This window comes from Embiotoca jacksoni, unplaced genomic scaffold (assembly GCF_022577435.1).
Source record: "Embiotoca jacksoni isolate LCO1_2020_lvr unplaced genomic scaffold, fEmbJac1.0.p SCAF_12, whole genome shotgun sequence".
NCBI classification, from domain to species: domain Eukaryota; kingdom Metazoa; phylum Chordata; class Actinopteri; family Embiotocidae; genus Embiotoca; species Embiotoca jacksoni.
This window is the reverse complement of record NW_027185252.1, coordinates 10,696,964-10,709,899: the sequence shown is the minus strand read 5'-3', so window position 1 is coordinate 10,709,899 and position 12,936 is coordinate 10,696,964. Positions and strand designations below refer to the sequence as shown.

At 41.4% G+C, this 12,936-nt stretch overlaps 1 protein-coding gene across 1 annotated transcript; it reads left to right on the top strand.

Moving 5' to 3' along the window:
* The first annotated feature begins 519 nt into the window (after positions 1 to 519).
* prom2 (prominin 2) lies at positions 520 to 12,319 on the top strand. The gene is made up of 24 exons (XM_069144723.1): positions 520 to 647; positions 1,511 to 1,853; positions 2,664 to 2,719; positions 3,078 to 3,283; positions 3,527 to 3,647; positions 4,145 to 4,208; positions 4,311 to 4,400; positions 5,504 to 5,700; positions 6,567 to 6,641; positions 6,971 to 7,034; positions 7,150 to 7,306; positions 7,394 to 7,546; positions 7,648 to 7,771; positions 7,869 to 7,957; positions 8,206 to 8,290; positions 8,463 to 8,606; positions 8,708 to 8,776; positions 8,894 to 8,986; positions 9,083 to 9,136; positions 9,242 to 9,322; positions 10,663 to 10,731; positions 10,820 to 10,909; positions 11,087 to 11,202; positions 11,322 to 12,319. Exons 2-24 carry the CDS (start codon positions 1,598 to 1,600, stop codon positions 11,365 to 11,367), a joined length of 2,499 nt encoding a protein of 832 aa, XP_069000824.1. The 5' UTR covers positions 520 to 647; positions 1,511 to 1,597; the 3' UTR covers positions 11,368 to 12,319.
* The last annotated feature ends 617 nt before the right edge of the window (positions 12,320 to 12,936 follow it).

Here is a 12,936-nt window from a genome sequence, read left to right as displayed (position 1 = left end):
ACATCATGCCTCAGCTGTAGCCGATAATAAACAAGTTTGCTGAAATATTTGAGAGAATTTCTGGGCAACCGTTAAGATATTTTGGTGTTCTCAGTACACCCTTCCCCAAGTGTATTCATCCCAGCTATCTTGTCCTGCATATTTGGACCGTCTTTGCTTACTTGCACACAACAACATAGCATCTGTGAATGGATTTACTTGACTGGAAATAACCTTTTCATCCAACAAACAAATAGATTACTTTTTATTAGAATAGGGTGTGCTCAGTAGTAATATCCACCACTCCACCAAAAAAAAGCCACATCACAATGTTCACCGCTATTTGTACAAAGTTTCAGGACCGAGGAAACAAAGCGAGGAAAATACCATTTGTTTCATGGTAACATTGGCCGTTATTAACTTCTCTTCTGATACTCTCCCTTCCTACATGTCCCTCCCTCTCCCTCTGTCTTTCTCACTATAAGACCCACCCTTTCTGCCTCTGATCCGTTTTCTCCCTCCCTTTCTTCTCTAAGAACACAGTCAATTTAACAGCAGGATTTGAGCATATATCGGGTTTCTTCTCGACTGTGAGAGTCCCACGCCTAACACGGACCAACTGGAGGTCAGAGCAGCACGACTCTCCTTCCCTGTGCGGCCCGAGACAGGTGAGTTGACTGGAAGAAAACAGCTTAAATGATCACTCTGTTGTCCTGCTGCTTCCTTTCCGTTTACCTCTACAGTCTCTGTTCCTTCTTGATCTCTCATCCTGCTTTTTCACTTTGATCTCAGTTCATCACCCTCTTACCTCTACTTAGCGCCCAAGACCTGGACGAAACATTTTGCTTCCAGAGCTGCAGAATGTAAAGTAAAAAAAAAAAAAAACCTCAGGCTGTGGTGTGCTCTTTTAGTAATAGTCTTTTAAAGAAAACAACAGAAACAGACAGCCTGTTTTAAGCACAAAAAGAAGCAGATGTGTTCAGTTAGTTCAAAGCCTTGTGAAGTAATTAACTTGTGAGTGCCCCACTTACAAAAACACAGTTTTGATAAATGTTTTACTGTCTGGCTCTGCATGGTTTAAGACAAACAGAGGTGATGCAGGTGCCTGAGCCGGATGAGGCTTCTTTGTGTGTTTATACTCCAAACACAGTTCTGACAGGTTATGTTAACCCTTCACGTATTATCTAATTGTTCACCAACTTTACTTGTAACTTTTAATTGTCAGCATCACCTATACTCCGTGTCAGAAAGCCTCCAGATAAGTGCAGTATGAAGCAGAAGCTTACAGGGGAACTGTTCGTCACAACTGAAAAGGGCATTGGCTTAACATTTAGATTTCCCATTTACAAAATTTTATTGTTGCGGTTCTTTTGCAAAATAGCAGCACTCCCCTCCCCTCCCCCCACTGTAACGAACTGCAGTCTCTTGTGTGACTCAGTCTGTGGGCTTCTGGGAGTTATTTCTCCAATCTCCTATTTTCCTGCTTTGTATGAGTCTACCATTGTATTCAGTGTCTTTGTCTTGTTTCTAGATGCATCAAGACAGAGCCTGTGCCATGAGTTGATCACTCCTCAAACCGGCTTTCTCCCTCCGAGTCTTTCACCCGCCGCCTTCAAACATGAGGTTATGTGAGAATATGAGAGGTCGGGGGTGGCAGGGCGGCACCGGGCCGGTCAGGGGTGCAGTCGGAGTGATGCTGCTGGGGCTCAGCCTGGCCCAGTCCGTCCCTCCGCCGACTGCCTGTGCAGCAGCCGCGGCCCCACAGAGCCTCACCCAGCCTCTGTACAAGGACACAGCAGAGAGAGACACCAGCTTTATGGCAGCCCTGGTCCAATCCTTCCTCCACAAAGTCCAGCCTAACCCCTTCCCTACAGGTCAGTGTCGTCACTATTAGTCACAAGATGTTTTGACTCTCTGCAGTCATGCTCTGATGTGTAGTTTCTTGTCTCGTTACTCGTTAATGCTGTTCATGCACATCTGAGGATTTCCTGTCACAAGTTTACAGTGTAACCAATTCAAATCATGTAAAAACACTTCCGCCTCCGTGCTTTGTGCCGGGCAAAATTTTCCTACCGAGTCAAAGTTGAGAGACAACTTTTAACCTTCACTCCTGCTCTGTGATGTCAGTACAAAAAGATGGCAGGAGTAGCCGGATAGCTTATTAACTTCCTTAACTTTGGGTTTCTGCTTCACTGCGAGCCATTAAGCCAGAGGCCATATATGTATAAATGTTTTATAGTGGAAGAAAAGGGAAATGCAAAGCTTACATGTAAATTTGGATCCTGTGTAACATGATACAGACAGATGGTGAGAACTAGAAAAATAGCTTGTGGGAAGAGCACCTGAACACAATATCTTCTTAGTTACCTGAACCTGTTTTTTCTGAACAATATCCACAATAACAGGGTTCAGTGGGACCATAAGTGGCCGGCTTTGTATTGTATTTTTTTCGTGTGTGTAGAAAATCTAATCTTTCCAGGAAGCCATCTTGGTTTCCACTTTTACAATGTGAAATATTTTAAATGTTTGTACAGGGCAAAGGTCACATTGTGTCTGTGGGCAGACTTGCTTTTGTTAATGGATGACTAGGGTAGACATTAGGAACTTTGAATTGGGATAGCTACTCTTCTTTAAAAAAAAAAAAAAAAAGAGTTTGTGTCTTCTCAATTTTTTTCTTAATCTAGATGTAATCCTGAAAATAGTCCAGGGTGTGCCATCAAATCAAGAAATCATCAAAGAAGTAAGTGAACATGCATGAGTTTTACATATTCTAGGACATGAGCTTCTATTTCGTGGGACCCTTGTGATTTACCCTCCCCCTATCCCCTCTAGCCGGTAATCTGAGAATGTTTAACGTTAAAGCATCTTTGTGTGTTTGTATCAAAGTCCACTGAAGTCACTGAGACCCTTTCATCCGCAGTGATTGTGGACTGTCACCACAGTAAAGTAAAACTACTGTTTAGTGATGTTTCACTGGTGTTTGACGTCACGAGAGGCCACAAAGACGTTGATGCACTTCTGCCATCTTGGCCTTGAAATTGTTATTTGTGTCATTTTAGTTGGGATACACGTAATTTTTCTGTGTGTTTTGTGTTCAGTTTCTGGTGTATGAAGTGGGCTTCCTGGTGTGTGCAGCCATCGGTATCCTGTACATCGTTCTGATGCTCATAATTGGCTTCTTCCTGGCATGCTGTCGCTGCTGTGGCAATTGTGGCGGGAAGATGTACCAGAAGCAGTCATCCTCAATTCACTGTCGAAGAAGAACTCTCTACTGGAGTACATTCGTCACCACAATCATTATCCTGTAAGTGCATGTGTACTCTTGTGTGTTTTTGAACAGCGTGATGATGAAGTGTTATCTGAAATTGGCAATGAAAAAGAAAGCTTGAATGTGCATTGTTCACTGCATGTGTGTGTCTCCCTCAGATTATCTTTATGTTCAGGATACAAATTGAATTGGGTCTGTCTATGTGTGTGTGTGTGTGTGTGTGTGTGTGTGTGTGTGTGTGTGTGTGTGTGTGTGTGTGTGTGTGTGTTTGCTACGTAGAGCTGGAAACGTCTGCATGTTCAAGAGTAACGAAGCCATCAAAGTGAGCGTGGACCAGAGTCCGGTGGAGCTCAGCAACACTATAAACAACATTCACACCTTCCTCACCGCTGTTCCTCAGGCAAGAGAAAACATTTTTGGCAGATTGAAGTCTGGAAAGATCCAAAGGTCAAAGGTCAAAGGTCCCATTATGGCAGCATTTGTCAGCACTGGTTGGCTCTTGATCTTGATTCGTAAACCGTTTTGATTGTTAAAACCATTTATAACTTTGTCAGAGTCTGTTTAGCATGAGTCACATTAAGTCCTGCACTGCTGCCATCAATCTCCTGTGAGCCGACAGCTTTTGTGTGAGATGCAAACAGACTCCCAAATTCTCGAGTCAGTCCACTGATGAAAAACCAGCTCTGTGTTCTGCCGTGTCAATATGCTTATCTGAAGAGACAAGAGATTAGAAACAAGGCTGGAGGGAAAGACATGGCTGTTTTCTGTTTGTTGTTCTTCAGTTTCAAAAGCTGCCCTGCATGATTAGCTCATGTAATAGGTCAAACATGTTGTATTTCAACCCATATCTTAAGTACACACATTGAAATCGTTTATTTTTCCTCCACTTCTCTCTAGCAAGTTGACTATGTCGTGACTGAGAGCTATAAAACTGTAGCGAAGGTTACCAACAACCTCTATGGTAAGAACAAGGAACTAAAAATAAATAAAAAAAAACAGAGGAACCACTTTAGTTCTCGTCACACGTCTAACCATGTCACACTAATTGTTCTGTATGTTTTAGCCATCGGACTTCACCTGGGAACACAAATCCAGGAACATTTCAAAGGAACCCTGGATCGACCGCTGCGCTCCGTTAAACTTCTGGACCAAGGTAAAGTATGATGTGTCTGCATGCTCCGTCCTGCTCCAGTGTCAGCATGTAAATGCTTGTGTGCATATTTGACAAGAGATCAGTAATCACATGATGCGGGCGAGAGCTGCTCTTAACGGCAATGTACCTGCATTTCACTTCAAACCCAGACAATGAAAAGTCTTGAAGAAAGTCTTAAACCTACTAAATGTTCTCATTTGTGAGCAGCTTTTTTTTTTTTTAATTTTTTTTTTTTTATTAGTTATTACATAGCAAAAGGAGACAGCAACATATACAGACATATGCAAGTGAAGAGATAATCGCTCAGTAATGTCCCACCCCACAGATGCAAGGGGATTGCTGGGCACAGGCCAAGGGGCTCCAAATCTGAGCCTGTGTCCGGATTTATGTGTCTTGTTGTCGAGTCAAAAGCAGAGATATCCCTCATCATATTGTTTAGCTCCTAATCTCGATATGAGTTCTTGAATGTTGAGTATCTTCTAATACTTTGGGTACAGAAAGCCTCGAGCATTATAACATGTCACATGGGCTTCCTTAGACAGTTCAATAATGGATGCAGTGTTCTATAATCGGACAGCAATGCGTGTGTCTTCTGTGGCTGGAAGCTTTGGTAAGTGTTGAGACAAACCATCTCCATCTCCTTTAGTCGTGCTTTTAAACAGTCAGCAGTGCTTTTTGTTTTGTTTTGAATCAGGCATCCTAACACAGGATGTGTGCGAATAAATTCAAGTATGTTGTAATAAAATTTGGATGATACCAGTATTTTTCTTGGCTGTAGTCGTTCCACAAATAAGTGCTGATTCAGTTAATCATCTGCTGACATCCACTCTCAGAGTAACACAGAGCAGACTCAGTAGAGTAATATGGAAAATATTTCTCAAGCTTTGCTAAAAACAGTTGGGTAATATCTCCCACCCAAAAATCATTCCTGTTGTCTTACTGGGCTCAGTTTTCATTTCAACTTTTTAAAATTGTTTTTGAATTCAAAGCCACGGGTAGCAACAAAAAGGTCACAGATTCGTGTCTTCAAATGATTCGTTTTTACATGTGCACATACACTAATAAATATAATGTGTTTTTTTTTTGTTTGTTTAAATGAGCAGAAGCTATGAACACCAGTGATCAGCTGAGCAAGCTGAACTCATCTTTGGCCCAGCTGCAGTCCAGCATGAACCGCGTCCAGGCCAACATCACTGCTGTTAGAAATCACATCAATCAGACTTTATCCAAGCAAACCTGCATTGACTGTAACAACCTGAGTACAGAGCTACAGAAAGTAACACTGGATACCACCATCACTGTAAGTACTGATCTTTATGTAAGCTAATATTCTACATGAATCATTCTTGTGGGCTTTATTTCTTCTTGAATAGATGAGTGGGTTCCATAAATGTCTGAGTAACAAAAACAAATAAGGCATAAAGAGTGAACACCCACTCCTGTCAGCTGAAGTGTTTTACACAAAAAGAGGAGTCAGGTTTGATTGCTCAGTTTACAAAGACCCAGAATCAGCCTTGTTACAGAATTTTACGAGACATTATCATGGACAAACAGGAAGAGTTATTCATACATGCAATCAAACTAACCCTGACGCACGCAGAGACGGTGTGACACGCGATAATAACCCCTCGTGTTTGGCTTTGTCTGAACTGCTGACTTGTCCTCCACCCATCTGTTCTTCTCTTACACTTCTGACACATACATACATACTCTCCTCTCCTCTCCTCTCCTCTCCTCTCCTCTCCTCTCCTCTCCTCTCCTCTCCTCTCTTCTCCTCCTCTCAGTCAGACCTTGTGGCTCTTTGATAGCATCCATGAAAACGTATGCTTGTTTTGATGAAATTTGCTGCCCCCTTCTGTTAGTCTAAGGTATGATCACTAGGTAATTATTTTTTTTCTAACGGGGGATGATGGCCCAATGGGAACATTTATCAATACACTGTGATTTATTAATACACAGCACAATTAGGCTACTGATATTTTAGATAAAGGATCAATAAATAAGTCAGACTACACCAATATAATCAACTTACTACCAGAGAGGGGGTCAGCTGGTTAACATGGGGGACATATTTTGCCAACAAGGGAGAGTCCTCAAATTGCCTTCTGTGTTTGACACGTGATTGGTGTTCACATGGGCTTGTGTGTGTCTGCTTGTTCTCCACAGACTCCCAGTTTGAATGAGTTTCAGTCTGCAGTTGATGAAGTCGTCAAAACTAACCTCCAATCCAAAATCAATGAGGTCAGTGACTTCTGGCAAATGAAAGCATGATAATAGGACCATTAATCTTTATAATATAACACCAGCCTTGTTAACATATCAGAATAAGTGGGGAGGAAATTTGAAGAGGTTTCAACCAAGGATAACATAATTAAATGTGAAGAATGGATGTTTGTTTTATTGTTTAGCCTCACAGTTTGAGGTGAAGTGTATTAAATGTGAGATAAATCTCTGGCTGACAACAACGTTGCTTTTTCATAGAAAAGAGATCATCAGACAGCAGAAAGACTCATTAAGTAACTATGTGTATTAAATTATGAAAATGAGTGCGCAGCTTGTCTTCATCTTAGGTGGCGGACTATTTACACAGCATCCCTCAGAGGGTAACCAATGATACCAAGGATGTAGTAGAAAGTGAGTCAACACTGCAATTGTTCTCCAAGATGAACCTGATGAGTTGAATAATCAATTTTGAACATCAATTTTTAAAAGAAATATGAGTGTATATGCCTTGGCTTGTCTGTTTTAGTGAGCATCCAGCTGCTGGGTGACATAGAAAAACAGATCGCCCAGGTTTCCAGTGACCTCCCTCTGTCCACTTTGACCAATGTGTCGGGGACTCTGAAGGACATACAAAAAGAAATCGACCGAGTCTTGCCACAAGTGGAGATAGCTGAGGGTATCAGGTAAAAAGCCTGGAAGTGCAAAACCCACATGATCAATAGCAGAATTAAACCCCACAGATCACCCGTCATGTGTGCATACCTCTTCAGATGGGGTGTGTGTGTGTCCCTGTGCTGTGTGGTCCTCCTGGTGGTAGTGTGTAACCTCCTGGGTCTGGTTCTGGGCCCGCTGGGTCTGAAGCCCAACGCAAACCCCTCGACGCGCTCCTGCACAGCGGACTGTGGAGGCACCTTCCTCATGATGTGAGTGCCGGGTTGTAATGTTGTTTGCATTTCCACGTGGGAATCATCATACCTCTTCCCCTCCTGAGTTCTTGTTTGACCTCTGACCCCTGTGGTTGCAGAGGTGCAGGTTTCAGCTTCCTCTTCTCCTGGCTCTTCATGATAGTGGTACTGCTTCTCTTCTTGCTGGGTGGAAATGTTTACACTCTGCTCTGTCAGCCCTGGAACAATGGACAGCTGCTAAAGGTAGTGACATACGGTCACACACAGTATACCTGCACATACGTGTACATTAACAGAACATAGAAAGATGCTACAGATGCTGTGTCTCTTCTGTCCACAGTTTATTGACACACCAGGTTTAATTCCAGGGCTGGAAATAGGTCCAACTTTGGGACTGAAAACTAACATCAATATCTCTGATATCTATAGGTATGTAATGTCAGGTCATCTCCCACACGTACATGTTCCACGTAGTCTTGTTTATTTTGCTCTTTTATGGCATTTATCACACACATTTCCATCCAATAAAATAAGTCAAGGTTTCTATTTATTTTTTGCTTTATTCTATCCTCCCTTTTTCTTTGTGGCCCGCAAGTTATTAGGATTCATAAAACACCTCAAATCTGTAATTGTGCCTGTGTGAATAACTTGGTTATATTTGATGGTCATTTTTACAGAGACTGTGACAAAGACAAGCCCGTGTGGACAGCGCTCCACTTGTATGAGCTCGTAGACCTAGGAGACCTGCTCAATGTATCTAAAGTGAGTTTTCTTTCTTTTCTTTCTTTCAACTTAAAAAAAAAAAAAAAAAATTACAAATAAAATGTAAGATATACTGTATACACTGAAATGCTTTGATTTTGTTAACCTAATCAAAATGATCATATCAAATGTTCATTTTTCTCTCTCACCTTCTCTCCATTGTTACACACAGTACACGAAGGAGATCGAGCAGAACTTTGAGGATACAGATATCACTCTGTCCTCAGTCACCCTTCTCAGCGCTGATGTCAAAAAACAACTCGGAAACATCGCCGCCAAGGCTACAAATTTTGACTCGGCTGCTACCACACAGCAGGTATAGCCTTATTCCTGTGTACTGTCATTACATGTATCCATATGTAACGTGTCCATGTGTAAGATGTAATTGTGATCCGGTGCCTTTTGCTCGTCTCTCAGATAAACGACATTTCCAGCATCAGTCTGAACACAACAGCAGATAAAATTGATCAGCTCGCTACTTTACAAGTGAGCCACAAGACTTTAACGTAACATATATTCCCATGTTAATATTCTACACTTTACTCTGCTACGAACCACTACTGCTTTTATTTATTTACTGGCAAACCCTTTGCTGGTTTCTAGACAAACAGTGATATTCGTAGAGAACTCCAAAATGGGGCCCGGGACCTGAGGCTGATCCAGGCTGACATAGAGACAACCATCATCCCACAGCTGGTGAGTGCTTGGTCTGTCTCTCCTGCCATCTCTCCCAATCTCCTCATTTTCCTCCATGTGAATTTCTAAAGAGACATTTATTGTTTTTGCCTTTAGGAAGACGTGAATTCAACCATCAACAGCCTTCAATCTACTGCAGAAAAAATCAATGTGAGTACATTGTCGGACACCTGGAGCTGCCAAGAATCGAGATCATTATCCTCTCTTTTTCTTTTTTTCTGGGGCTCATTCTTCTTGCCTCTCTGGCTCTTCCAGGGAACAGTGGGGGAGGTGCTGAGCGATGTTGGAGCAGCACAAGAATTCCTCAACACAAATACAACACAGATCATCAAGACCGTGAGTACAGCCACCAGTCACATGAGTTTGAAAAAAAAAAGGTGTTCCATGTGGTCTGTTAATGCCTGAGGTCGGTCAGCCATTTAGCTGGTGGGGGCAGAGGGGGGAGGGGCTGAGGCTCACTCAGTGCTGCTCATAGTGGAAACAATGTGCTTGTTGGGTCCACATCCACGGGGCATGAATTACGTCTGGTTGTATTAATCTTTGATTGTAGTTGTGCATGCTTTTCGGTAACTAACCGCTAGCTGGTTAGAAGATGTGTGGATTTTATTTCTAAGGTATATATCTGGTGTGAAAAGCTGCAGGATCCTTACACAAACAGAGAAAACAGAACATATTGAACCACTTCCTCAGTGTCTGCATTGCCATTTCACAGTGTCATAGAAAAGACTTTAAAAACAAGTCAATAGAGTCCAAACTAACTATGCAGAAACAGTATTTACTTTCTGTTTACCTTAGTACTGAGAAGAAGTGGACAAAATAGACATTCAAAGTCCTTGAAATCCACTGCCTTTAGCTGAAACTTAAGCACCCACTTACAGAAAAACTGATCATATGTGATGCACATGTCAAACTTGTATTTTGTCCATGGGAAATATGTGGTTTTGGAACATTTTTATTCTGTAATGTGTAAAGCCTAAAAAAAACTTTTCACATATTTTCCCCATGTTATGATGTGTTGCAACACGTGCTACACGTGTCCCATGTGGAAAACATGGGAAAAGGGTCCACTTTATGTATCCACCTTACACTTACTCCTTGACATTGTTGTATATTTTCTTCAAGTCAACAAATAACAAATGTGTCAGTCCATCTCTGAACATCCTCCCCTGACCTGTCTGTCGCACTCAGACACAAGCACCCATTCATTTCTACTGAAGATAATAATGTTCTCAAATTTTTTTGCACACTGGCACAGGAATTTCTTTAAAAAATTGCTCAGTCGGCAGTATTTGTTGGGGACTATCTCAATTTTCTACCGATATTTGATGCTCTAGTCTAGTGAGTATTAATGCAGCAGGACTGTGAACAAGGGACTGACTCAGAATCAGTGATCATTTTCCTTTTAATGAAAGAACATGTCACCCTGATAAAGAGGCTTTGAATACCCAGTAGAGAATCAGTCAGACAAACACAGTAGATACTTTATCCTTTAATGATTGAATGCGTTATGTAGAGCCCTTTGAAATTCACTTTCAGTATAAAATACTGACTGCTTCAGAGGATTCAAGCAGAACTCCACTTGCTGAGATGGTTCCACTGATTCCTCATGACCTCCCTCTGTAAAGCAGGCAGAAAATGTCTGGAATTTACTCTTTTTTTTTCTCGCTCAATCTCAGGAAAGCAGAAAGTTTTTGGACTGTCAACTGGATTACTTTGTTGCTTATGCTGTGTGGGCCAACCTCACGGTACAGTCTGTTCAAAGTTTGTTGATATAAATGCACACACAACATGTTAACCTTTTGCACTGTTACTGATCTGTGTGTTCTTCCTCAGATCACACAGCAGGTTGGCCGCTGTGGACCCGTAGCGAGCGCCGTGGACTCTGCTGAGGTCACCCTCTGTGCACACATAGTGGAGTCTCTGGTGAGGATCAGATGCTGTTAGGTCCACCAACAGCTTCACCTAATTGGTTTCTCTTAGACAGACTGAAGTCTGGAGGGAAGCGACCAGTTTGAGAACCGGCGAATTTGATTTTGTTCCTTTTCTCTTTGTGTTTGTGTGACTTCTGCATTGTTCTCATTTGATCTTTTCTCTCCTCAGAATGCGTTCTGGTTCAGTCTGGGCTGGTGCATGATCTTCTTCATCCCCAGCATCATCTTTTCCATCAAACTAGCCAAGTACTACAGGAAAATGAAGTACACTGATAATGTCTATGAGTAAGTAGCACAAACAAAGAACTACAGGCATGCTTTAACTAAATCTATTTCCACACATAATATCCTTATGTGCAAAAATGACTGATGCCTTTGACTGCTGTTAATGTGTCTGTTTCCAGCAACAACATAATCATGAACCACATCCCACGGGCTCAGATGAAGTAGACCTGAGAGGACGGCACATGTAGGGGACTTCAGGCACAAATGCTGCATCACTTGACAAAATAAAAATATAAGCTACACTCCAGTTACAGATGTGGCACATTATCACTTTGACAAGAAAAAAACCTCAAGACTGAAAAGAAAGTTCGGTTACATCATTAAGTCTTTTTTAAAAATCTATTTACCACCACAGTGTGGAGAAGCAAAGCCACTTACAGGATAAAGTGACTGCAGTCTACATGCAATGCATTTCTAAAGTGATATCTAAATAGACCTCGGGGGGAGAAGGGGAGGGGGGAGGGGACACAGGCTGTAAGGGAATCTGCAGGGAATTTTTTGTCATCATTATAATGAAGATTTCAAAAAGATTTATTTCACTTATTGTATGACAAAGATGTTTTGTATGCATCTCATGTATGGAGCTGCTGCTGAATTCTGAGAGTACGTGTTTCATATTTCAAACTGAGGCAGATTTTCATTGAGAGGTGATCACATTTATACATTTGTACGATTATTCATGTCCACTCTCTGTCTCGACATCACTGTGGCCTTGCGATTTAAAACCAATGGGAAACACTTTTTAAACTGAATTCTTACCTTTACTTGCACTGATTTTTGGAAGTCAAAACACAATTTCCTGTGAATCATTAAATGAATACACTTATTTGTCTTACAATTGCGAACCATACATTTCCATTATAAAGTTCTTTTTGTTACCATTTTGTTTGCAAATACATTGTTGTACATACTGATTTTGACTGACGTGATTCGTGATTTGATGATGATGATTTTTTTTTTTACTTTGTACTACTACGAACTCGACAGTAGGTTGTGTTTTATCTTCTGTTTCACAGCACTTTAAATGGTCTGTTTATTCAATGTGATTGAAAGGTTGTGAACATTTTGTGCCTGCTGTTATAAAAAAAATACTGTGAGTAAAAACTGTTACTAATTAACAAGCACACCGAGTCTGCTTTTCTCCAGAATACAGCCGTGACGGCTTCATGTGACGTGAGTGGAATCTCTGTGATCAGTCAGCGTCTGTTTTCCACACATACCAAAAAAGTGCTTTTCACAGTGCACATTTGTCGCCCAGTATACACTCTATTTTTGTGTGGCGTGAACCTTTTTCACACTGCATCACTTTGTCCCCGTGTAGCATGTGTCACAATAACACTATTATTCTATTTAGCTCTGACTTTGTGGCAGATGAACTTTGTTACTGTTATGTGGCTTGCTTGCAAACATAAACTGCTCACAAACTGCTAAAAAGACACTACAACATAACTGCATACTTGCACAGATTAAAAGGCCACACTGACTATATTACATTATGATTTACTGTGGTCGACAAATGGTGCCTCTATGTGATCATGATTACAGATCAAGATCACATTTCCACACTCATGTGACGTACTGTAGATTAACATATGAGAGGGGGGGAAACTGTGTGAGCTGACGGAAAGGGTTAAGCTTTCATTGAAGCCTTCTCTATATTATCATTGCTTCATGTTGTGGAGTAGAAACTGCTGAAATGAGAAGTTTAGTAACACCTGGACAGAGGTTTAGAAA